The 24413-nt window shown below is 46.3% G+C and overlaps 1 protein-coding gene across 1 annotated transcript in view; it reads right to left on the reverse strand.

Moving 5' to 3' along the window:
• Positions 1–403: 403 nt before the first annotated feature.
• The window catches only part of LOC115163176 (voltage-dependent T-type calcium channel subunit alpha-1G-like), a 214295-nt gene continuing 190285 nt past the window's right edge, over positions 404–24413 (reverse strand). The window contains exons 24-28 of the mRNA XM_029714847.1: positions 8385–8536; positions 6480–6589; positions 3861–3994; positions 1273–1343; positions 404–418 (exon numbers count right to left, since the gene is read on the reverse strand). Of these exons, the coding sequence (XP_029570707.1) occupies positions 404–418; positions 1273–1343; positions 3861–3994; positions 6480–6589; positions 8385–8536 (482 nt within the window). The remainder of the gene's footprint in view (positions 419–1272; positions 1344–3860; positions 3995–6479; positions 6590–8384; positions 8537–24413) is intronic.

Genomic DNA, 24413 nt, shown 5'->3' on the forward strand with positions numbered 1-24413 from the left:
TCTCTCTCCCTGTCTGTGTCTCTCCCTCCCTCTCTGTGTCTCTCTCTCTCTGTGTCTCTCTCTCTCTCTGTCTGTGTCTCTCTCTCTCTCTGTGTGTCTCTCTCTCTCTCTCTCTCTCTGTGTGTGTGTCTCTCTCTCTCTCTCTCTCTCTCTCTCTGTGTGTCTCTCTCTCTCTCTCTCTGTGTCTCTCTCTCTCTCTCTCTCTCTCTCTCTAATCTGAGCTTTACAGAGTGAATTTGCAGCGGTAACGTCTAGCAGGATCCCTCCTCACATCTTCTCTATTTCACTTTCTCTTCTCTATCTTTCTCCTATTTCAAAACTCCCCTTCCTTCCTCTCTACCTCCTATCTCTCCTTTAGAAACACCCAGCCAATCTGTCCAGCTGTATCTCCATAGCGTATGGGTTATGCAGACGAGGCCTCAGAATGCAAACAGAGTGACACATGGGAAATGGAGTGGGGGAGGGTGAAGACATGGGGACAGTTGACTGTAGAGGGAATATTCCAGCCTGGTCTCATAGACTAGACACTCAAATGAGTGGTTGGTCGGGGTGGATGGGTAGCAACCCAAAGGTTGCGAGTTCGAATTTAGCATTTCAGCTAATTAGCATCTTTTCAACTACTTACTACTTTTAATTTACTTTGCAAATACTTAGCGTGTTAGCTAACCCTTCCCCTAACCCTTTAGCTAACCCTTAACCCTTTAAGAGAACTCCTAAACTTAACCCTAACCATCACCTGAAGCATAGCTAATATTGCCAGCTAGCTAATGTTAGCCACCTTGCCACCTAGTTAGAATTCATAACATATTGTACGTTTGGCGAATTCGTAACATATAATGCGAATTGTAATTCGTAACATATCATACAAAATGGGTGATGGACATCAACAAATGAATACATATGAAACACAACGTATCTTACTAAATTGAGTGTCACAGATTTACATACAGAATAATATGAAATGCTCTGAGACCAGGTTGAAGATTCTGGAATATCCTATTAATTAGTTGGTATTTTAATAGAGATTCCTGTCTGAAGGAAATACCCCAGGAGTACCCATGTGGAAGAAACATGGAGAGAATATTATAGTAGAAGGTGAAGAAGATTAGTAGTACTTTTGGCTAGTACTTCTACTACATAGTACTTCTACTTCCTAGTACTTCTACTACCTAGTACTTCTACTTCCTAGTATTTCTACTACCTAGTACTTCTACTTCCTAGTACTTCTACTACCTAGTACTTCTACTACCTAGTACTTCTACTGTACTTTACCTGAGGCAGGGCCTGCATGACCGTGTCCAGCAACGCTCTCATCCCCACTGCCATCTTCAGTAGCTTCAGCACTGGCGACACACACACACACACACACACACACACACACACACACACACACACACACACACACACACACAGAATAAATAATTACATTTTGGGAATAACTGTAGTAAAACATATTTGGTGAGATACTAATGGAAGTTGGGCTCTGTGATGATGTCACTGACAGGGCGCTGGAGGAGGAGGAGGAGACAAGGTTAATTGGTAACAGTGGAAGATGGCCACTACATTAATGAAAGAAAAGTCTGTTTGAAGTTGACAAATAATCCAGAGGAGCAGACCTCTACACACACACACACACACACGCTCACACGCACGCACACACACACGCACACACACACGCACACACACCACGAGCAGGTGTTAGGGTCCCGTGTGACAATAATCAACAAGGACTTGAACCGCTAGATCTTTCATTACACACAGTCAGACTGAACAGATGAGCTTCTCTACCTCCTCTCTCATCCCTCTCTCATCATTCACTACTTTCCTCTACATCTCCTCGTCCTCTACCTCGTTTTACCATCCTCCTCTCTTTCTAATTCTTCTCCTTCCTGTAAACAGGCAGTAATCCTCTGCCCCTGTCTCCTTCCTGTAAACAGGCAGTAATCCTCTGTCCCTGTCTCCTTCCTGTAAACAGGCAGTAATCCTCTGCCCCTGTCTCCTTCCTGTAAACAGGCGGTAATCCTCTGCCCCTGTCTCCTTCCTGTAAACTGGCAGTAATCCTCTGTCCCTGTCTCCTTCCTGTAAACTGGCAGTAATCCTCTGTCCCTGTCTCCTTCCTGTAAACTGGCAGTAATCCTCTGTCCCTGTCTCCTTCCTGTAAACAGGCAGTAATCCTCTGCCCCTGTCTCCTTCCTGTAAACAGGCAGTAATCCTCTGTCCCTGTCTCCTTCCTGTAAACAGGCAGTAATCCTCTGCCCCTGTCTCCTTCCTGTAAACAGGCAGTAATCCTCTGCCCCTGTCTCCTTCCTGTAAACAGGCAGTAATCCTCTGTCCCTGTCTCCTTCCTGTAAACTGGCAGTAATCAGAGAAGCAGATGAGCAGTGCTGCCTCTTACTACTATGTTTCTTTCCCTATATCAGGATTTATGACTTTATTAGGATCCCTGTTAGCTGCTGCAAAAGCAGCAAATAGTCTTCCTGGGGTCCACATTTCTCCTTCCACTTTGTTTTCTCTATCCAGCTCACCACCTGTCCCCTTCAGTCCCTCCCAGTCTGTCTCTCTAAGCTCACCACTGGTCCCCTCCTGTCCCTCCCAGTCTGTCTCCCTGAGCTCACCAACCGTCCCCTCCTGTCCCTCCCAGTCTGTCTCCCTGAGCTCACCACCTGTCCCCTCCTGTCCCTCCCAGTCTGTCTCTCTAAGCTCACCACTGGTCCCCTCCTGTCCCTCCCAGTCTGTCTCCCTGAGCTCACCAACCGTCCCCTCCTGTCCCTCCCAGTCTGTCTCCCTGAGCTCACCACCTGTCCCCTCCTGTCCCTCCCAGTCTGTCTCCCTGAGCTCACCACCTGTCCCCTCCTGTCCCTCCCAGTCTGTCTCCCTGAGCTCACCACCTGTCCCCTCCTGTCCCTCCCAGTCTGTCTCTCTGAGCTCACCACAGATCCCCTCCTGTCCCTCCCAGTCTGTCTCTCTGAGCTCACCACCTGTCCCCTCCTGTCCCTCCCAGTTTGTCTCTCTGAGCTCACCACCTGTCCCCTCCTGTCCCTCCCAGTCTGTCTCTCTGAGCTCACCACCTGTCCCCTCCTGTCCCTCCCAGTCTGTCTCCCTGAGCTCACCACCTGTCCCCTCCTGTCCTTCCCAGTCTGTTTCTCTGAGCTCACCACCTGTCCCCTCCTGTCCCTCCCAGTCTGTCTCCCTGAGCTCACAACCTGTCCCCTCCTGTCCCTCCCAGTCTGTCTCTCTGAGCTCACCACCTGTCCCCTCCTGTCCCTCCCAGTCTGTCTCTCTGAGCTCACCAACCGTCCCCTCCTGTCCCTCCCAGTCTGTCTCTCTGAGCTCACCACCTGTCCCCTCCTGTCCCTCCCAGTCTGTCTCTCTGAGCTCACCACCTGTCCCCTCCTGTCCCTCCCAGTCTGTCTCCCTGAGCTCACCACCTGTCCCCTCCTGTCCCTCCCAGTCTGTCTCTCTGAGCTCACCACCTGTCCCCTCCTGTCCCTCCCAGTCTGTCTCTCTGAGCTCACCACCTGTCCCCTCCTGTCCCTCCCAGTCTGTCTCTCTGAGTCCCCTTCCTCTCTGTCCTGTGTGTGTGAGATGACTTTGTTCCCGGTGCCATCTGGTCTCTTCACACCTCTCCAGGGATGCTTTGGGGCCCGCCACACAAAAATGACAAAGAGGGGAAACCCTGGGATTTGCTGCTTTACAACCCATATTAAAATAGAAGGATAGAAAAGGAGGAGGATTTAGTGAGTGTACTTGTGTGTATAGAGAGAAAAAGAGAGAGATAATGTGTGTGTGTGTGCGCATGTGTGTGTGTGTGTGTGTGTGTGTGTGTGTGTGTGTGTGTGTGTGTGTGTGTGTGTCTACACCTCTTGCTATCCTCAGTACTCTCATGATCCTGATGATAGTAGGGTTGATGGGCAGGGATGCGTTGACCTCAATCTCCTCCAGAGTGATGCCCATGATGGACAGCAACACTATGGCCAGATCCAGCTGGTTCCACCTACAACACACACACACGCAGGCACGCACGCACGCAGGCACGCACGCACGCACGCACGCACGCACACACACACACACACACACACACACACACACACACACACACACAGGTCATGTTATACACACATACAGGTCATGTTATACACACATACAGGTCATGTTATACACACATACAGGTCATGTTATACACACATACAGGTCATGTTATACACACATACAGGTCATGTTATACACACATACAGGTCATGTTATACACACATACAGGTCATGTTATACACACATACAGGTCATGTGATACACACATACAGGTCATGTTATACACACATACAGGTCATGTTATACACACATACAGGTCATGTTATACACACATACAGGTCATGTTATACACACACCAATAACACATAGTCAGGTAGCATACACAGGTAGAACATTTTAGAATACCCCAGGCCTCGGGATGTCTTAAAGGAGTGTGTGAGACAATCCAAGGGTCTGTCAGAGGACCTGGGCCATCTAAGATTTCATTAGAGCAAAGGTCTGAAGTAACATGGTGAGACAAATCACTGATACACTCTCTCACCGAGAGAGAGAGGAGATGACTGTAGATGATGGCAGGACTGAAACCATAAAGATCATTGTGAACATGCTGCTCCAAGCCGAGCAGAACCGTTGATGAGAGCACAATGTGGAAACGTTTTTCCACTTCTGCTCCATCAATGTGTGTGAATGTGGTCCAACCCGTAAACCTACCTGCCATTGTCAAGCATGTCTGCTAATCCATCATATTTCTCTTCATCTGCCAGGGTCCAGTGTGTGTGTGTGTGTGTGTGTGTGTGTGTGTGTGTGTGTGTGTGTGTGTGTGTGTACATAGTCCTGTGTGTGGTTGTGTGTGTGTGTGTGTGTGTGTGTGTGTGTGTGTGTGTGTGTGTGTGTGTGTGTGTGTGTGTGTGTGCACAAGTAGTAGAAAATTAGAGGGAGTGAAGAAGATGTGTCTAGCGCCTTGCTGATGCCAACCTGGCATGTTGTATTCAATATGTCATTGTCTGGATGGATGGCTGTATATTTGAGAGAGAGAGAGAGAGAGAGAGAGCCACACCATTGCCATGGCAATCTCCAGGATGGGACATTCCCACAGACCCTGTCAGCATGGACACGGTTTGAGGTGTGAAGACTGATGAAGCTTGAATTGACAAACTAATGTTACTGTGTGAATTAAATTACTGTGTTTGGTTTGAAATTTGATATGTCTTTACTGCATTGTTTTCTGATTGATGTATTTGAAAGTGCCAGTAGCATAACACCCTGCAGTCCACTGCTGACTTGCCTCTGAAGCTAGGAAGAGTTGGTCCAGTAGGAGACACTCTGGTCTGATAAAATAGCCCAATGCCCCAGGGCAGTGATTGGGGACATTGCCCGCTGTCATTCCGATGGGACGTTGAACAGGTGTCCTAACTCTCTGTGGTCACTAAAGATCCCATGGCACTTATCATAAGAGTAGGGGTGTTAACCCTGGTGTCCTGATTAAATTCCCAATCTGGCCCTCATACCATCATGGCCACCTAATCATCTTCAGCTTCCAATTGGCTCATTCCTCTCCCCTGTAACTATACCTCAGGTCGTTGCTGTAAATGACATGTTCTCAGTCAACTTAACTGGTCAAATAAAAAAAATAAAAAGTGTCTGTATTTAAATTGTATGTTGGGTTTCTTGGTTATCACATTCCTGTTGTTTGGTCATACCATTCAAATGGAGTTGACTAGATCAGAATCTGGGTGTGTTGTTCCTGCCTTTTGTTTTCACTAGAAAAGTGCAAAGAAAAGTCAATTCAGGTCGGGGGGGGGGGTTAAACGTTACAACGGGCAAAACGAGTGACGTAAGCGACTTGAGCGTGGTACAATCGCCGGTGCCAAGCGCGTCGGTTTCACTATCTCAGAAATGGACGGCCTCCTGGGCTTTCACGACGGTGTCTAGAGTTGATCGCTTATGGGCCTATAGCATTTATCCACATAATGGTGGACTGAGATTGATGAATGTCATTTATTATTATTAAACACAATTTCAACCTCAACTATGTTCAGTATGAAGCCAAGGATTTTAAAGCTACGATATCGTCTGAGGCACTGTGTTTTACGAGCGTTTAACAAGGCAGTTTGTATTCATAAAGGCCTAACAGAGAGAGCTTTCCACCGCTGCACCTTTTTCCTACAACACACTAACTCACACACACACACACACACACACACACACACACACACACACACACACACACACACACACACACACACACACACACACACACACACACACACACACACACATCGCTGCTTCGCCTGAACTCTTCTGAAGGGGTTATCTCTGGACCCATAATCACCAGAGTGCTGAACTAGGATCAGGTCCCCTTGTCTATATAATCATATTCATTCTAAACTAAAAAGAAAAACTGATCCTAGACCAGCACTCCTACTCTGAGACAAAGTGTGACCTCTGACCTGTCCTTGAAGAAGCGTCGGAAGCCGAAGGCCACCAGCTTGAAGACAGACTCCAGGACGAAGACGAGGGTGAAGATGTAGTTACAGATCCTCAGCGCCTCATCCAACTCCTGGAGAGCGAGAGGGAGGGAGGGAGGGAGGGAGGGGAGGGAGGGAGGAATGGAAGGAGAGGAAGGGGGGAGGAGATGGAGGGAGGAGTAGTATTACAATATTCCATAGCTTGCCGTTATTATTGTCTCTCTCCTCTGACGTCTCACTCTCTCAGAATAACCCATTTCCCAGAGTAATATTCTCCACACCACCATCCCACTCTCTCCCTCTCTACCTCCCCCTCTCCTTCTCTCTGAAAAGGCTAACAGTATGAAAGTGTCTTGGAGCCTGAGGGAATTAACGATGCCCTTCTCACTTTTCCTAGTAGGCATGTGGTTAGAAGATCAGACAACTAACTCTACAGAGATTTACTGACTCATCTGGCCACCCACTCCTCCTTACCCTCATCTCTCTCTCTCTCTCTTTCTCTCTCTCTCTACCACCCTCATCTCTCTCTCTCTCTGTCTCTACCACCCTCATCTCTCTCTCTGTCTCTACCACCCTCATCTCTCTCTCTGTCTCTACCACCCTCATCTCTCTCTCTCTCTGTCTCTACCACCCTCATCTCTCTCTCTGTCTCCAACACCCACATCTCTCTCTCTGTTTCTCTCTACCACCCTCATCTCTCTATCTCTGTCTCTCTCTACCACCCTCATCTCTCTCTCTCTCTCTCTCTACCACCCTCATCTCTCTCTCTCTCTGTCTCTACCACCCTCATCTCTCTCTCTCTCTGTCTCTACCACCCTCATCTCTCTCTCTGTCTCCACTACCCTCATCTCTGTCTGTCTCTCTCTACCACCCTCATCTCTCTGTCACTCTCTCTACCACCCTCATCACTCTCTGTCTCTCTCTACCACCCTCATATCTCTCTCTGTCTCTCTCTACCACCCTCATCTCTCTATCTGTCTCTCTCTACCACCCTCATCTCTGTCTGTCTCTCTCTACCACCCTCATCTCTCTCTCTGTCTCTCTCTACCACCCTCATCTCTCTCTCTGTCTCTCTCTACCACCCTCATCTCTCTCTCTCTGTCTCTACTACCCTCATCTCTGTCTGTCTCTCTCTACCACTCTCATATCTCTCTCTGCCTCTCTCTACCACCCTCATCTCTCTCTCTGTCTCTCTCTACCACCCTCATCTCTCTCTCTGTCTCTCTCTACCGCCCTCATCTCTCTCTCTCTGTCTCTACTACCCTCATCTCTGTCTGTCTCTCTCTACCACCCTCATATCTCTCTCTGTCTCTCTCTACCACCCTCATCTCTCTCTCTGTCTCTCTCTACCACCCTCATATCTCTCTCTGTCTCTCTCTACCACCCTCATCTCTCTCTCTGTCTCTCTCTACCAACCTCATCTCTCTCTTCTTTGGTCTTTCTCTCTATGTCTCTTTCTCTCTCTATGTCTCTCTCTCTTTCTCAACCTCATCTCTCTCTCTTTCCATCTTGTTTAAATGCATGGACTGGACAGATGGTAATTTCACAAAAAAACAAAGCTGTTTTCATCACGAATCACCGTGCAGCTGATCTGATAATAAACAATTACAATTCTTCGAGACATCATTTGCGTGGGAGTTTAGTTCATGTTTTGCTTTCTGCTGTATTACTTTACGTAATGTGGAGTAGATCCCTTTAAGAACTGAAGGAACTTTTCTCATTTGCGTTTGTGCTGCCAAACAAACTACAAATCCCAGAGCAATGATCTTGGACCATGTGGAATGAATACTGGACGAGCAGCCATCTTGGTGCGTGCTGTCCAAGATGCCATGGCGATAACTAACGGACTACAAATCAACAAAGAAACCATCATTGCTCAGGTCCTACCTTGGGCTGCTGGTAGTGTTCCATCGCCATGGTGATGACGTTGAGTCCAATGACAACGGTAATGAAGAGATCCAGATACTGGGAGGTACACATGTTGTGGATGAGGAGACGTGTGGGGGAGTAATCCGAGTAGTAAGGCTTACTCTGAGCTTCTGTTGGAAGGGGGGAGTAAGAGAGGGGAGGTCGGGGAGGTAGGCGGGGGGGGGTCATAGGGTGAGATAGGGAGTAGTGTACTGGACATATTGGAGAGAAAGGTGTCGAGAGGTCGACACCAGCAGCCCACAGGTCTCAAGAGAGAGAATAGTGTCAGTTAAAGGAAAGCAGAGAGCATACACACCCATACTGACTTATACCATCACAACATTACAGAAGAGAGAGGCAGAGAGAGAGGCAGAGAGAGATGCAGAGATAGAGGCAGAGAGAGAGGCAGAGAGAGAGGCAGAGAGAGAGGCAGAGGGAGATGCAGAGAGAGAGGCAGAGAGAGATGCATAGAGAGATGCAGAGGGAGAGGCAGAGAGAGAGGCAGAGAGAGAGGCAGAGAGAGATGCAGAGAGAGAGGCAGAGAGAGGCAGAGAGAGGCAGAGAGAGAGGCAAATGAAAGCTAGATGGAGAGAGAAGAGAATAAAAAAGCAATGAGCAGAGAAAGAGAGGTATAGATAGAGAGGTATAGATAGAGAGGTATAGAAGGAGAGGTATAGATAGAGAGGTATAGATAGAGAGGTATAGATAGAGAAGTATAGATAGAGAGGTATAGAAGGAGAGGTATAGATAGAGAGGTATAGATAGAGAGGTATAGATAGAGAAGTATAGATAGAGAGGTATAGATAGAGAGGTATAGATAGAGAGGTATAGATAAAGAGGTATAGATAGAGAGGTATAGATAGAGGCATAGATAGAGAGGTATAGATAGAGAGGTATAGATAGAGAGGTATAGATAGAGAGGTATAGATAGAGAGGTATAGATAGAGAGGTATAGATAGAGAGGTATAGATAGAGAGGTATAGATAGAGAGGTATAGAAGGAGAGGTATAGCTAGAGAGGTATAGATAGAGAGGTATAGAAGGAGAGGAAAGAGGTAGAGGAAGACACAGAGAGAGTGGAATGAGAGATGGAGAGAAAACAAGGGAGAGAGAGAGAGATGGAGAGAAGCACAGTGTTCCCGGGCCCAGCTCCCCTGTGGCTGCCAACCATGACTAACAAAATCAAAGCTGCTCTCCTCTGATCAATAAAGATTCAAATGGACATCTCCCCTGAGAGAGCATGATGGGAAATAAACAGCCTCGCCACTGCCCAAAGTGGTGTGTGTGTGTGCGTGTGTGCGTGCGTGCGTGGGTGCGTGCGCGTGTGTGTGTGTGCTTGAAGAGACTGGAGTTGGGAAGAAGGAGGTTATTTTGGTGCATTGTGAGGCTGCAGGGAGCTGGTAATGAATGGTTAATCCATGTTCTCTCTCTCTTTCAATGCATCCTTTTTCTTTTTTCTCTTCTGCCGTATCTTCAGGCATCTCTCCCTCTTTCATTTTCTTTCCTTCTTTCTCATAAGGACTATAACAACAAAAAGGACAGTTCAGTATACCTTAGTACATCAGGTACAGGTTTCATACCCATTTATCACTTCTCCTCATTTTATCCATCCATCCATAAAGGGAAGAGGAAAGAGGATGAGAGAGGGGGAGAGGAGGGAGTCAGTCTCTGTCCTCATCCCTCTTTCGTCAGTGAAAGAGAGAGAGAACAATATGAGGGGAGAGGACAGGACAGCATGGGCCTGCAAACACACACACACACACACACATGTGCACAGCCTGATTCCCTCAGGTGCTGTTCAGCTCTCCCTCATCCCAAACCTCAGGTGCTGTTCAGCTCTCCCTCATCCCAAACCTCAGGTGCTGTTCAGATCTCCCTCATCCCAAACCTCAGGTGCTGTTCAGCTCTCCCTCATCCCAAACCTCAGGTGCTGTTCAGATCTCCCTCATCCTAAATCTACTTGCGTGTGAAGCTCTCTCTTGTTCTGTCTACCTGGGTCATTGCTTTATCGTACATTTCTTGTACAACACGCAGACCCATTACACTATATACTAGTGCAGTGAACCCACTGGTGCAAACGTTGTGGCAGTGAAATGTCATGGGAAACTGCTAAGCTGCTGCAGTTTTGCTGCAGGACCTAACACTTTATTTTAACGGGCCGTACTAGAGGGTCGATAGATGAAACTGAGGGCACAGTTCACTGAGCATCCGTTGCTGTACCTTGGGTGGACTGTTCACATAATGTATTAGAAACTTCAGTGGCTGACTGTGTTTTCTTAAAGCAATCTACAGCAGTCTTGTAAATGCCCATTTCTCATAGGTTGAAAACCCTCCACTGAGAGAGGAAGGAGAGAGAGAGAATGAGAGAGATGGACCTTGTGTAAGTACCGCCCTGAGAGAGGGAGCGGTAGAACGAGAAATAGGGCTGGGGGGGTAGAACCTTTTCCTCTTGGCTCAGGCCCAGCTCTGCCACAGGGGGGAGAAATGAAGGGAGAGAGGAGAGGTGAGGTGAGAGTAGAGAGGGCCAAATTACACTACTGCTACTCCAACTTTCTCTATCTGGAGGGAGAAAGAACTGAGCAGCACTTAGAGGGAGAATTGATCTTACTGGCACAGACTGACACTGTGATGTCATGCCAAACCAATGAGTCAAAATAACGTCTGTATTAGCTTTCGCCAAATCAGCTTGAAAGACTTTTAAAAGTGTGTGTGTGTGTGTCTGTTTGTATGTGCGCAGTGCGTATGCGTGTTTGTGTGCACATTGCAGGGGTGTAAGGTAAAGAGAACTGAGACAAGAGGAAAGTGAAGAAGTGAGGTGTGAATAAACTTCAGCATCTCTCTCTCTCTCTCTCTCACATAACATTACATAAACATCCAACAGACCCTCGACCACTCCTCCAACCCAAGGGGCCTTAGACCTATGTGTGAATAAACTTCAGCATCTCTCTCTCTCTCTCACATAACATTACATAAACATCCAACAGACCCTCGACCACTCCTCCAACCCAAGGGGCCTTAGACCTATGTGTGAATAAACTTCAGCATCTCTCTCTCTCTCTCTCTCTCTCTCACATAACATTACATAAACATCCAACAGACCCTCGACCACTCTTCCAACCCAAGGGGCCTTAGACCTATGTGTGAATAAACTTCAGCATCTCCCTCTCTCTCTCTCTCTCACATAACATTACATAAACATCCAACAGACCCTCGACCACTCCTCCAACCCAAGGGGCCTTAGACCTATGTGGTCCGCTAATGGGGAGCATCTGCTAAATGACTAGCCTGTAGCATGTTAAACTGAAGGTCCATGTTGGTGCCCTGTGTGAGGAATGTTGGATACCCTACACGTTGGTGCCCCATGAAAGGATTTCAGAAAAAAAGTATTTATACTTCAAGAGGGAATTAAATGTTTTTTTTTACATTTTGACATATACATGAAGCTATTTTACTCTTGGGAGAACTAAGACCCCTTTAGCTGAAAGCATTGGTGAATCATTAAACATCATGACCGACATAAAAAGATAATTAGTTAGGAAAGAGCACCAATATTAAAAACCAGTCCAAAAACAACCTCTTAGCCCCTTACCACACATTACCTACATCCATCCGATTCTTTGAAGTCTACAAAACAAGACTTAACAGAGGTTAGGGTGAGGAACTAGGAGTTGTTTTTGGACTGAGCCACACTCAGTAACTTCAGGAAGACAAGGCTCGGTTGGGAAATACAGACACACTGACTTCCCTGGCACAGCACGATGGGTTTAGTTTCACAATGTGAGTGGGCTTTGATTGGGTTGGAGTGAATATATGTCTGTGAATGGGGTTGGATGTCTGTGTATGGGGGTTGGTTGTCTGTGAATGGGGTTGGATGTCTGTGTATGGGGGTTGGATGTCTGTGTATGGGGTTGGTTGTCTGTGAATGGGGTTGGATGTCTGTGTATGGGGTTGGATGTCTGTGAATGGGGTTGGATGTCTGTGTATGGGGTTGGATGTCTGTGAATGGGGGTTGGATGTCTGTGTATGGGGGTTGGTTGTCTGTGTATGGGGGTTGGTTGTCTGTGTATGGGGGTTGGTTGTCTGTGTATGGGGGTTGGATGTCTGTGTATGGGGTTGGTTGTCTGTGTATGGGGGTTGGTTGTCTGTGTATGGGGGTTGGATGTCTGTGAATGGGGTTGGATGTCTGTGTATGGGGGTTGAATGTCTGTGTATGGGGGTTGGATGTCTGTGTATGGGGGTTGAATGTCTGTGTATGGGGTTGGTTGTCTGTGTATGGGGGTTGGTTGTCTGTGTATGGGGGTTGGTTGTCTGTGTATGGGGGTTGGATGTCTGTGTATGGGGGTTGGATGTCTGTGTATGGGGGTTGGATGTCTGTGTATGGGGGTTGAATGTGTGTGTATGGGGTTGGATGTCTGTGTATGGGGGTTGAATGTCTGTGTATGGGGGTTGGATGTCTGTGTATGGGGGTTGGATGTCTGTGTATGGGGGTTGGTTGTCTGTGTATGAGATTTGTAACACAGTGGAACTATGTGCTGAAATGTGAAATGGCCGATAGGTTTCAATGTTCAATATTCAATCAAGCTATAGATGGTGCAATATCGTGGATTGTGGTTTCGTAATTGCACTATTGGGATGTGACAGTGGAGTAAAACTATATGAATGCTCTCGCTTCTGATGATTGGTCAGGTGAAACTGAGACCTGTGGAAGAGAGATGATTGGTCAGGTGAAACTGAGGCCTGTGGTAGAGAGATGATTGGTCAGGTGAAACTGAGGCCTGTGATAGAGAGATGATTGGTCAGGTGAAACTGAGAGCTGTGGTATTGAGATGATTGGAGTAAAGGCAGTAAGATCAGTCACAATGTTACAGCCAGGACCATTTCCTCTAACCAGGTCAAAGGTTAAGATGATTGTGGTGGTCAGATACAAGAGGTCAAAAAGCCCAGTTACAATATCAGTAAGGTCATTTTTTTATATTTAACAAGGCAAGCCAGTCAAGAACAAATTCTTATTCACAACAACAGCCTACCCTGGACCAATTATGCGCTGCCCATGGGACTCCAAATCACAGCCGGATGTGATGCAGCCTGGATTTGAACCAGGTACTGCAGTGTCTTATACCACTGTGCCACTCAGGACCCCTGAGTTATACTTTGATAGGTTTTGTGACTGATTTTACACCCCTGTCCTTTAATGGATCCATGGGTTGGTTCACATTAAGAGTCGATGTGTGCTGGGTTAACATGTTGTACTGGTTGATTGCAGCACAAGGTCATATCAAAGTCAAGGGTTAATATCAAGTGAAATTACATTGTATCCAATTATGTATGAATCATTTTTGGATTTTTAAGATCCAGCAAACCTTGAGTCAAAACGTTAAATAAAAAATATACAGGGAAATAAGAAAATATTCTGCACCAGTGACAAAAAGAAGAAACTGAAATAAAAGTTCAGGATGGTGAGAAAAGAGGAGAAACAGAGGAGTTTGAGGGGTCCAGAAGAAAGAGGTAGGGAAAGAATAACGTGAAAGGGCTTGGCAAGTTATACACACACACACACACACACACACACACACACACATGCATACACGTACACACCCAAAGACACAAACGAGTTGTGCTGGTACACATGGTAGACTGACACGCACTTGTTTCTGAGTCTGACTTGAGCAGGAAGGACCAATTGGAATGGAGACTGGAATGGAGACCCGAATGGTGAAGGAAGGCGATTGGACAGCGGTGAGTGGAAGGCGGGGTTAACAGGGCGAGAGAATAATGGGCAAATGACTGTATAAGTATGTCTCTCTCTCTGTGTCTTTTTCTCTGTGTTTCTCTCTCCGTGCCTCTCTCTCTCTCTCTCTCTCTCTCTCTCTCTCTCTCTCTCTCTCTCTCTCTCTCTCTCTCTCTCTCTCTCTCTCTCTCTCTCTCTCTCTCTCTCTCTCTCTCTCTCTCTCTCTCTCTCTCTCTATATATATATATATACATATACATATATATATATATATATATATACACACACACATATCTTCCGTTCTCCTTCTTTCATTATCTCTCTTTCTCTCTCTGTGTGGGGGCCAGAAAGGACACATTGTTCCTGGCTGCCACATTATATACAGCACCCTGCTGTCAACTTCTTCTGCCCTCCTCCCTCTCTCGCATCTCTCTCCCCGTCTCTCTCTGTCTGTCTCTCTCTCAATTCAATTCAAGGGGCTTTATTGGCATGGGAAACACATGTTAACATTGCCAAAGCAAGTGAAGTAGATAATATACAAAAGTGAAATAAACAATAAAAATGAACAGGTAACATTACTCTCACTGAAGTTCCAAAAGAATAAAGACATTACAAATGTCATATTATGTCTATATACAGTATTGTAACGATGTACAAATGGTTAAAGTACAAAAGGGAAAATAAATAAACATAAATATGGGTCGTATCTACAATGGTGTTTTTTGTTCACTGGTTGCCTTTTTCTTGTGGCAACAGGTCACAAATCTTGCTGCTGTGATGGCACACTGTGGTATTTCACCCAGTAGATATGGGAGTTTATCAAAATAGGGTTTGTTTTCGAATTCTTTGTGAATCTGTGTAATCTGAGGGAAATATGTGTCTCTAATATGATACATTTGGCAGGAGGTTAGGAAGTGCAGCTCAGCTCAGCTCTTTCTTTCTCTCTCTCTCTCTCTCTCTCTCTTTAATAATGTAGTGTTAATACGTATATTCCTACAGCAGAGGGAGAGGGAGGAGAAGAGGGATGGAAGACTTCCGTTAGATTCATCTCTGTTAACACTGACCTAGATAGAGCAGGCTGCTGTGTGTGTATTGTGTGTGTGTGTGTGTGTGTGTACCTGATCAGGGGAGGAGTTGACACTCTTGTCCTAGCCATTTACTGTTTATCTCTTTGCAGATCAGTGGTAAAACAAGTGGTGAACAGAACACGTGGTGAACAGAACACGTGGTGAACAGAACACTTGGTGAACAGAACACGTGGTGAACAGGTGGTGAACAGGTGGTGAACAGAACACGTGGTGAACAGGTGGTGAACAGAACACGTGGTGAACAGAACAGGTGGTGAACAGAACACTTGGTGAACAGAACACGTGGTGAACAGGTGGTGAACAGGTGGTGAACAGAACACGTGGTGAACAGAACACGTGGTGAACAGAACACATGGTGAACAGAACACGTGGTGAACAGAACAGGTGGTGAACAGAACACGTGGTGAACAGGAGGTGAACAGAACACTTGGTGAACAGAACACGTGGTGAACAGAACACGTGGTGAACAGGTGGTGAACAGAACATGTGGTGAACAGAACACGTGGTGAACAGAACATGTGGTGAACAGGTGGTGAACAGAACACGTGGTGAACAGAACACGTGGTGAATGGAACACGTGGTGAACAGAACACGTGGTGAACAGAACACGTGGTGAACAGAACACGTGGTGAACAGAAGTCAGTTACTCTCTCCAGTGACCCCGTTATCATCTTGTGCGTACACTGAGTGTACAAAACATCAAAAACACCTTCCTAATACTGAGTTGCACCTGGTCAGTCTGTGTCATGGAGCAAGGTGTGTGTATATTTCTCGTTACATCCTATGGTAAATATTATTTAAAAGGTTAAAGTAATATTATACAGTTATGGTGCAGCTCAACAATCAGTCCTGTTAGGTAGGACGCAAAATGGCCGAATGCTACTTTTGTACTTTTAAAGACACACACAAAGAAGATGCATCTTCAGGGACCCATACTGAGCAGGTCTGAGAACAGCGTTTATCTCTTTGGGTTGTGAGACTGGGGAGAGTTAGAGGACATGACCCATCCTGAGCAGGTCTGAGAACAGCGTTTATCTCTTTGGGCTGTGAGACTGGGGAGAGTTAGAGGACATGACCCATCCTGAGCAGGTCTGAGTACAGCGTTTATCTCTTTGGGCTGTGAGACTGGGGAGAGTTAGAGGACATGACCCATCCTGAGCAGGTCTGAGTACAGCGTTTATCTCTTTGGGCTGTGAGACTGGGGAGAGTTAGAGGACATGACCCATCCTGAGCAGGTCTGAGTACAGCGTTTATCTCTTTGGGCTGTGAGTCTGGGGAGAGTTAGAGGCCATCTGTTACTGTGACACATTCACTCAACAAGCTGAGCACTCATAACTACACAGTCTCTCTCTCTCTCTCTCTCTCTCTCTCTCTCTCTCGCTCTCTCTCTCTCTGTCTCTCTCTCACTCACTCACTCACTCACTCACTCACTCACTCACTCACTCAATTCAATGGGCTTTATTGACATGGGAAACATATGTTTACATGGCCAAAGCAAGTGTTGTAGTGTTGTAGGTATGTGGTAGTGGAGTAGAGGCCTGAGGGCACACACTTAGTGTGTTGTGAATTCTGTAATGAATGTTTTTAAAATTGTATAACTGCCTTAATTTTGCCAGACGCCAGGTAGAGTAGCTGCTGCTTTGGATCCCCATAATAAATACAAACCCAAATAGATTATACACAAAAGTGAAGAAAAAAAAATTAACAGTAACATTACTCACAAATGTTTTAGAGGAATAGAGACATTTCAAATTTGATATTATGGCTATGTACAGTACTTCTCTTTCTCACTCTCTGCTCTCTCCATCTCTATGTCTCTCTCTCTGTCTCTATGTCTCTCTCTCTATGTCTGTCTGTCTGTCTGTCTGTCTGTCTGTCTGTCTGTCTGTCTGTCTGTCTGTCTGTCTGTCTGTCTGTCTGTCTGTCTGTCTGTCTGTCTGTCTGTCTGTCTGTCTGTATCTCTGCTCCCTCTCTCTCTCTCCGTGTCTCTCCGTCTGTCTCTCTCTCTCTCCCCCTATTTGACTCTCCCTGTCTTTCTGATTCCCTCCCTCCACCTTTCCGTCTCCCTTTCTCCGTCTATACGGCTCACCACTAGGTAGGGGAGAATATCATAGTGCAGTCACCATAAGCCTCCTGTGTGTGTGCTGGTTAGGTAAAGTATAGATTGACCCAGTCAGGTCACCTGTGATACAAGTCAGAATTCGGCGTCCATCCATTTCTGAGGACGTCGGGAGATGACGTGGAAACTGGCCACTAGGGGTAACAGTGAGCGCTGTAGGTTCTTCAAGTGGATTTTGATTTTGCTAGGGCATTGTGGACGGGATGTGGCATCTGTCTCTGATTCCAAAAGGCCAAAGGTTGCAAGTTCGAATCCAGCGATAGAAAGTTGTTTTTGAAATTTTTGTTTTAAGCCTATCCCACACTTTTTATTTTTATTTTACCTTTATTTAACTAAGCAAGTCACTTAAGAACAAATTCTTATTTACAATGACGGCCTACCCCGGCCATACCCGGACGATGCTGGTCTATGGGACTCACGGTCTGTTATGATACAGCCTGGAATCAAACCAGGAACTGTAGTGGCGCCTCTAGCACTGAGATGCAGTGCCTTAGACCACTGTGCAACTCGGGAGCCCCAAAAATATTTGTCGAAAAATATTTGTCCAACAATAGAAAGTTGTTTTTGAGATGCTTGTTTTAAGCCTATCCCAAACCTTAACCTTTACCTCAACCATTCAGTGTTAATACCTAAACTTAACCCAAACCGTAACCCTTACCTTATCAATTCAGAGTTAATGCCTAAACTTAACCCAAACCTTAAAACTACAAAATTTGACATTTGAGAAACATGGATGAAGTGCAACCCCATCTCATCATCCTCACTTCCCTCCCTCCTCACATCTCCCCTTCTCCTCTCATCCCCTACACCGTGACTGACTCATGTCCATCTCTTTTTCTCTCCTCTCCCTTATCTCCTCTTTTATTTCCTTCCTCCTATCCTCCTCCCCTCCTCTCCTCCTCTACTATCCTCTTCTCCTCCTCTCCTATCCCCCTCTACTTTCCTCCTCTCCTCCTCTCCTTTTCTCCTCTATCCTCCTCTAAAATCCTCCTCTCCTCCTTTACTATCCTCATCTCCTCTCCTCCCCTCCTCCTCCTCTCCTCCTTTACTATCCTCTTCTCCTCATCTCCTATCCTCCTCTCCTCCTCCTCTCCTCCTCTCCTATCCTCTTCTCCTCATCTCCTATCCTCCTCTCCTCCTCCTCTCCTCCTCTCCTATCCTCTTCTCCTCCTCTCCTATCCTCCTCTCCTCCTCCTCTCCTCCTTTACTATCCTCTTCTCCTCATCTCCTATCCTCCTATCCTCCTCTCCTCCTCCTCTCCTCCTCTCCTCCTCTCCTATCCTCTTCTCCTCATCTCCTATCCTCCTCTCCTCCTCCTCTCCTCCTTTACTATCCGCTTCTCCTCATCTCCTATCCTCCTCTCCTCCTCTCCTATCCTCTTCTCCTCATCTCCTATCCTCCTCTCCTCCTCCTCTCCTCCTTTACTATCCTCTTCTCCTCATCTCCTATCCTCCTCTCCTCCTCCTCTCCTCCTCTCCTATCCTCTTCTCCTCATCTCCTATCCTCCTCTCCTCCTCCTCTCCTCCTCTCCTATCCTCTTCTCCTCATCTCCTATCCTCCTCTCCTCCTCCTCTCCTCCTTTACTATCCTCTTCTCCTCATCTCCTATCCTCCTCTCCTCCTCTCCTATCCTCTTCTCCTCCTCCTCTCCTCCTCTACTATCCTCTTCTCATCCTCTCCTATCCTCCTCTCCTATCCTCCTCTACTATCCTCTTCTCCTCATCTCCTCTCCTCCTCTACTATCCTCCTCTCCTCCTCTACTATCCTCTTCTCCTCATCTCCTATCCTCCTCTCTTCCTCCTCTCCTCCTCTACTATCCTCTTCTTTCCTCCTCTCTTCTCCTCTCTCCTCCTCTACTATCCTCCTCTCCTCTACTTTCCTCCTTTCCTCCTCTCCTCCTCTACTTTCCTCATCTCCTCATCTCCTCATCCATCCTCCTCTCCTCCTCTACTATCCTCATCCATCCTCCTCTCCTCCTCTACTATCCTCATCCATCCTCCTCTCCTCCTCTACTATCCTCATCCATCCTCCTCTCCTCCTCTCCTCCTCTACTATCCTCATCCATCCTCCTCTCCTCCTCTACTATCCTCATCCATCCTCCTCTCCTCCTCTCCTCCTCTACTATCCTCTTCTTTCCTCCTCTACTACCCTCCTCTCCTCCTCTTCTTTCCTCCTCTCTTCTCCTCTCTCCTCCTCTGCTATCCTCCTCTCCTCCTTTTTTCCCCTCCAAAGTTGTTTGCGAAAAGAGGCAATTGCCAGGTTTAGCTAAAGAAAATGGTTTGCTGGCGTGTTAGATAATTAGACACACACACAAACGCACATGCATGCCTGCACATGCATATACACACACACACACCCTTTTGAGTACTCAGCGCTGACTTCCTTAATACAATTATACAGAAAAACAATAATACGCTGTGAGGGACATAATTGGGGTCGGCTTGTCGTGTCTGCCGTGTCTGCCGTGCCTGCCTGCCTGCTGTGTCTGCCTGCCGTGTCTGCCTGCCTGCCTGCCTGCAAGTCTGTCTCTCTCAGTGGATTTAATAGAAGTAGAACTACAGAGAGGAATGCTAAAATATTCTACCTCGATGTGTGGAGGTATGACTGTAAACACAAGACAGGCTATGTGCACACTGCCCACAACATGAAGTAGAAACTAAGCTGCACTTCCTAACCTCCTGCCAAATGTATTAGAGACACATATTTCGCTCAGATTACACAGATCCACAAAGAATTCGAAAAACAAACACAGCACCAATATTTGTGACCTGTTGCGACAAGAAAAGGGCAACCAGTGAAAACTAAACACCCTTGTAAGTACAACTTACAGTTGAAGTCGGAGGTTTACATACACTTAGGTTGGAGTCATTAAAACTTGTTTTTAACCTCTCTGGGCTAGGGGGTGGTATTTTCACGTCTGGATGAAAAGCGTGCTCAAAGTAAACTGCCTGCTACTCAGGCCCAAAAGCTAGGATATGCATATTTGGATGGGAAACACTCTGAAGTTTCTAAAACTGTTTGAATGATGTCTGTGAGTATAACAGAACTTATTTGGCAGGCAAAACCCCGAGGACAAACCAACCAGGATTTATTTTTTGAGGTCACTCTTGTTCAATGGGTTTTCTATGGAGATCTAGATTTCTAAGGTGCTTGCTTGCAGTTCCTATCGCTTCCACTGGATGTCAACAGTCTTTAGAAATTGGTTGATGTTTTTCCTTTGTGTAATGAAGAAGTATTGCTGTTCAGAACGAGGGTCGAGTGAAGTGTACTGTTGGTTAGAGGCGTGTGACCTGAAAACATGCTCCACTTTGTTTTCGTCCGGTATGTTAAAAATACCTAAAGTTGTATTAGGAAAGTTGTTTTAAATGTTTGTACAAAGATTACAGGTAACTTATGAGATATTTTGTAGTCATGTTGCGCGAGTTGGAACCGGTGTTTTTCTGGATCAAACGCGCCAAATAAATTGACATTTTGGAGATATAACAACATAATTAATCGAACAAAAGGACCATTTGTGATGCTTATTGGACATATTGGAGTGCCAACAAAAGAAGATCTTCAAAGGTAAGGCATGAATTATATAGTTATTTCTGAGTTTTGTGTCGCGCCTGGCGGGATGAAATATGACTGTCTGTGTTCGTTTGATGGGGTGCTATCCTCAGATAATAGTATGGTTTGCTTTCGCCGTAAAGCCTTTTTGAAATCTGACACAGCGGCTGGATTAACAAGAAGTTTATTTTCATTAATGTTTATGATGAGTATTTCTGTCATTTGATTTGGCTCTCTGCAATTTCACCGGATGTTATTTGAGACAATGCATTACTGAACATAACGCGCAAATTTAAACTGAGGTTTTTGGACATAAAGTGGGTGTCACGTCCTGACCAGCAGAGGGAGTAGTTGTTTAGTATTTTGGTCAGGACGTGGCAGAGGGATGTTTGTTTTGTATGGTGGGGGTTTTGTGTGTGTTGTAGAGGGGTGTTTGATTTATGTGTTCCTGGGTTTTGGGTGTATGTTCTAGGTTAGTATGTTCTAGGTTGTATTTCTGCATTCTGTCTAGTTTAGGTTTTCTATGTTTAGGTTTGGGTGCTGGACTCTCAATTGGAGGCAGGTGTTTCTCGTTGCCTCTGATTGAGAGTCCTATATATGGGTAATTGTTTGGTGTAGTGTTTGTGGGAGATTGTTTCTTGTTTTGCGTGTGTGAGCCTTACAAGACTGTTTTGGTTGTTCGTGAGTTCTTCGTTGTTTTGTTATTTTGGTGTTCACTTTATTTTCAAATAAATATCAAGATGAGCATCCACATTCCTGCTGCGTTTTGGTCCTCCATTCCAGACGACAACCGTGACAGAGGGACTTTATTGAACAAAACAAACATTTATTGTGTAACATGGAGTCCTGGGAGTGCCACCAGATGAAGATTATCAAAGGTTAGTATTTAATTTAATCGCAATTTTTGACTTTTGTGAGCAATCTCCTTGGCTGGAAAATGGCTGTATGATTTTTTGTGGCTAGGCGCTGTCCAAACATAATCGCATGGTGTGCTTCCGCCGTAAAGCCTTTTTGAAATCGGACACTGTGGTTGGATTAACAAGAAGTTTATCTTTAAAATGGTGTATAATACGTGTATGTTTGAGGAATTTTAATTATGAGATTTCTGTTGTTTGAATTTGGCGCCCTGCAATTTCACTGGCTCCCAGAGAGGTTTAAAACACTCCTCAGATTTCTTGTTAACAAACTATCGTTTTGGCAAGTCGGTTAGGACATCTACTTTGTGCATGACACGTAATTTTTCAACAATTGTTTACAGACAGATTATTTCACTTATAATTCACTGTATGACAATTCCAGTGGGTCAGAAGTTTACATACACTAAGTTGACTGTGCCTTTAAACAGCTTGGAACATTCCAGAAAATTATGTCATGGCTTTAGAAGCTTCTGATAGGCTAATTGACATCATTTGAGTCAATTGGAGGTGTACCTGTGGATGTATTTGAAGGTCTACCTTCAAACGCAGTGCCTCTTTGCTTGACATCATGGGAAAATCAAAAGAAATCAGCCAAAACCTCAGAAACAAAATTGTAGGAGAGAGGGAGAGAGAAAACAGAGGGAGAGAGAGAGAGAAACAGAAGGAGAGAGAGAGAAACAGAGGGAGAGAGAGAGAGAGAGGGGAAGGGAGAAAGAGAGAATTAAAGAGAGGGATATTGAGAGGGAGAGAGATGAGAAATGGAATAGGAGAAGGAGAAAGCGATAAAGAGAGGGAAGCAGAGAGGGAGAGAGTGAGATAAAGAGAGAGGGAGGGAGAGAGGGGGAGGGAGAGAGAGAGATGGAATTAAAGAAGGGAAAATTGAGAGAGAGAGAGAGAGAGAGAGAGGGAGATAAAGAGAGAGAGAAAAGGAGAGAGAGGGAGAGAAGGGGGGCGGATAAAGAGAGAGGGGAATGGAGAGGGAGGGAGATAAAGAGAAAGGGAAGCAGAGAGAGCGAGATAAAGATAGAGAGAGGGTGGGTGAGAGGGAGATAGAGAGATTGAAAAGCAGAGGGTGGGCGAGAGAGGGAGAGAGGGAGGTAAAGATGGAGAGAGAGAAACAGAGGGAGAGAGAGAAACAGAGGGAGAGAGAGAAACAGAGGGAGAGAGAGAAACAGAGGCAGAGAGAGAGAAACAGAGGCAGAGAGAGAGAGAAACAGAGGGAGAGAGAGAGAAACAGAGGGAGAGAGAGAGAAACAGAGGGAGAGAGAGAGAAACAGAGGGAGAGAGAGGAGAACAGAGGGAGAGAGAGAGAAACAGAGGGAGAGAGAGAGAAACAGAGGGAGAGAGAGAGAAACAGAGGGGAGAGAGAGAGAGCAGAGGAGAGAGAGAGAGAGAGAAAGAGAAACAGAGGGAGAGAGAGAGAAACAGAGGGAGAGAGAGAGAAACAGAGGGAGAGAGAGAGAAACAGAGGGAGAGAGAGAGAAGCAGAGGGAGAGAGAGAGAGAAAGAGAGAGAAACAGAGGGAGAGAGAGAGAAACAGAGAGAGAGAGAGAACAGAGGGAGAGAGAGAGAAACAGAGGGAGAGAGAGAGAAACAGAGGGAGAGAGAGAGAAACAGAGGGAGAGAGAGAGAAACAGAGGGAGAGAGAGAAGCAGAGGGAGAGAGAGAGAAACAGAGGGAGAGAGAGAGAAACAGAGGAGAGAGAGAGAGAGAAACAGAGGGAGAGAGAGAGAAACAGAGGGAGAGAGAGAGAAACAGAGGGAGAGAGAGAGAAACAGAGGGAGAGAGAGAGAAACAGAGGGAGAGAGAGAGAAACAGAGGGAGAGAGAGAGAAACAGAGGGAGAGAGAGAGAAACAGAGGGAGAGAGAGAGAGAAACAGAGGGAGAGAGAGAGAGAGGGGAAGGGAGAAAGAGAGAATTAAAGAGAGTGAAATTGAGAGGGAGAGAGTGAGAAATGGAAAAGGAGAAGGAGAGAGAAGGGAGAGAAAGGGGACGATAAAGAGAGAGAAGGAAACAAAGAGGGAGGGGGAGAGAGAGATAGAGAGTGAAGCGGAGAGGGAGAGAGAGGGAAAAGGAGAGGGAAAAGGAGAGTGAGAGGGTTGATCCTGTATGTTTTGACAGTCTGCTCTTTTACCATCTGGTGTTTGTGACACACACTCTCTTCCCCCTGCATTAGCGTGGGTAGACGACCTAAAGGCTGTGGTAGAGTCTAAGCGTGGGTAGACAACCTAGAGGCTGTGGTAAAGTCTGAGCGTGGGTAGGCAACCTAGAGGCTGTGGTAGAGTCTGAGCGTGGGTAGACAACCTAGAGGCTGTGGTAGAGTCTGAGCGTGGGTAGACAACCTAGAGGCTGTGGTAGTGTCTGAGCGTGGGTAGACAACCTAGAGGCTGTGGTAGAGTCTGAGCGTGGGTAGACAACCTAGAGGCTGTGGTAGAGTCTGAGCGTGGGTAGACGACCTAGAGGCTGTGGTAGAGACTGAGCGTGGGTAGACAACCTAGAGGCTGTTGTAGAGTCTGAGCGTGGGTAGACAACCTAGAGGCTGTGGTAGAGTCTGAGCGTGGGTAGACGACCTAGAGGCTGTGGTAGAGTCTGAGCGTGGGTAGACAACC

Source organism: Salmo trutta, chromosome 2 (assembly GCF_901001165.1).
Source record: "Salmo trutta chromosome 2, fSalTru1.1, whole genome shotgun sequence".
NCBI classification, from domain to species: domain Eukaryota; kingdom Metazoa; phylum Chordata; class Actinopteri; order Salmoniformes; family Salmonidae; genus Salmo; species Salmo trutta.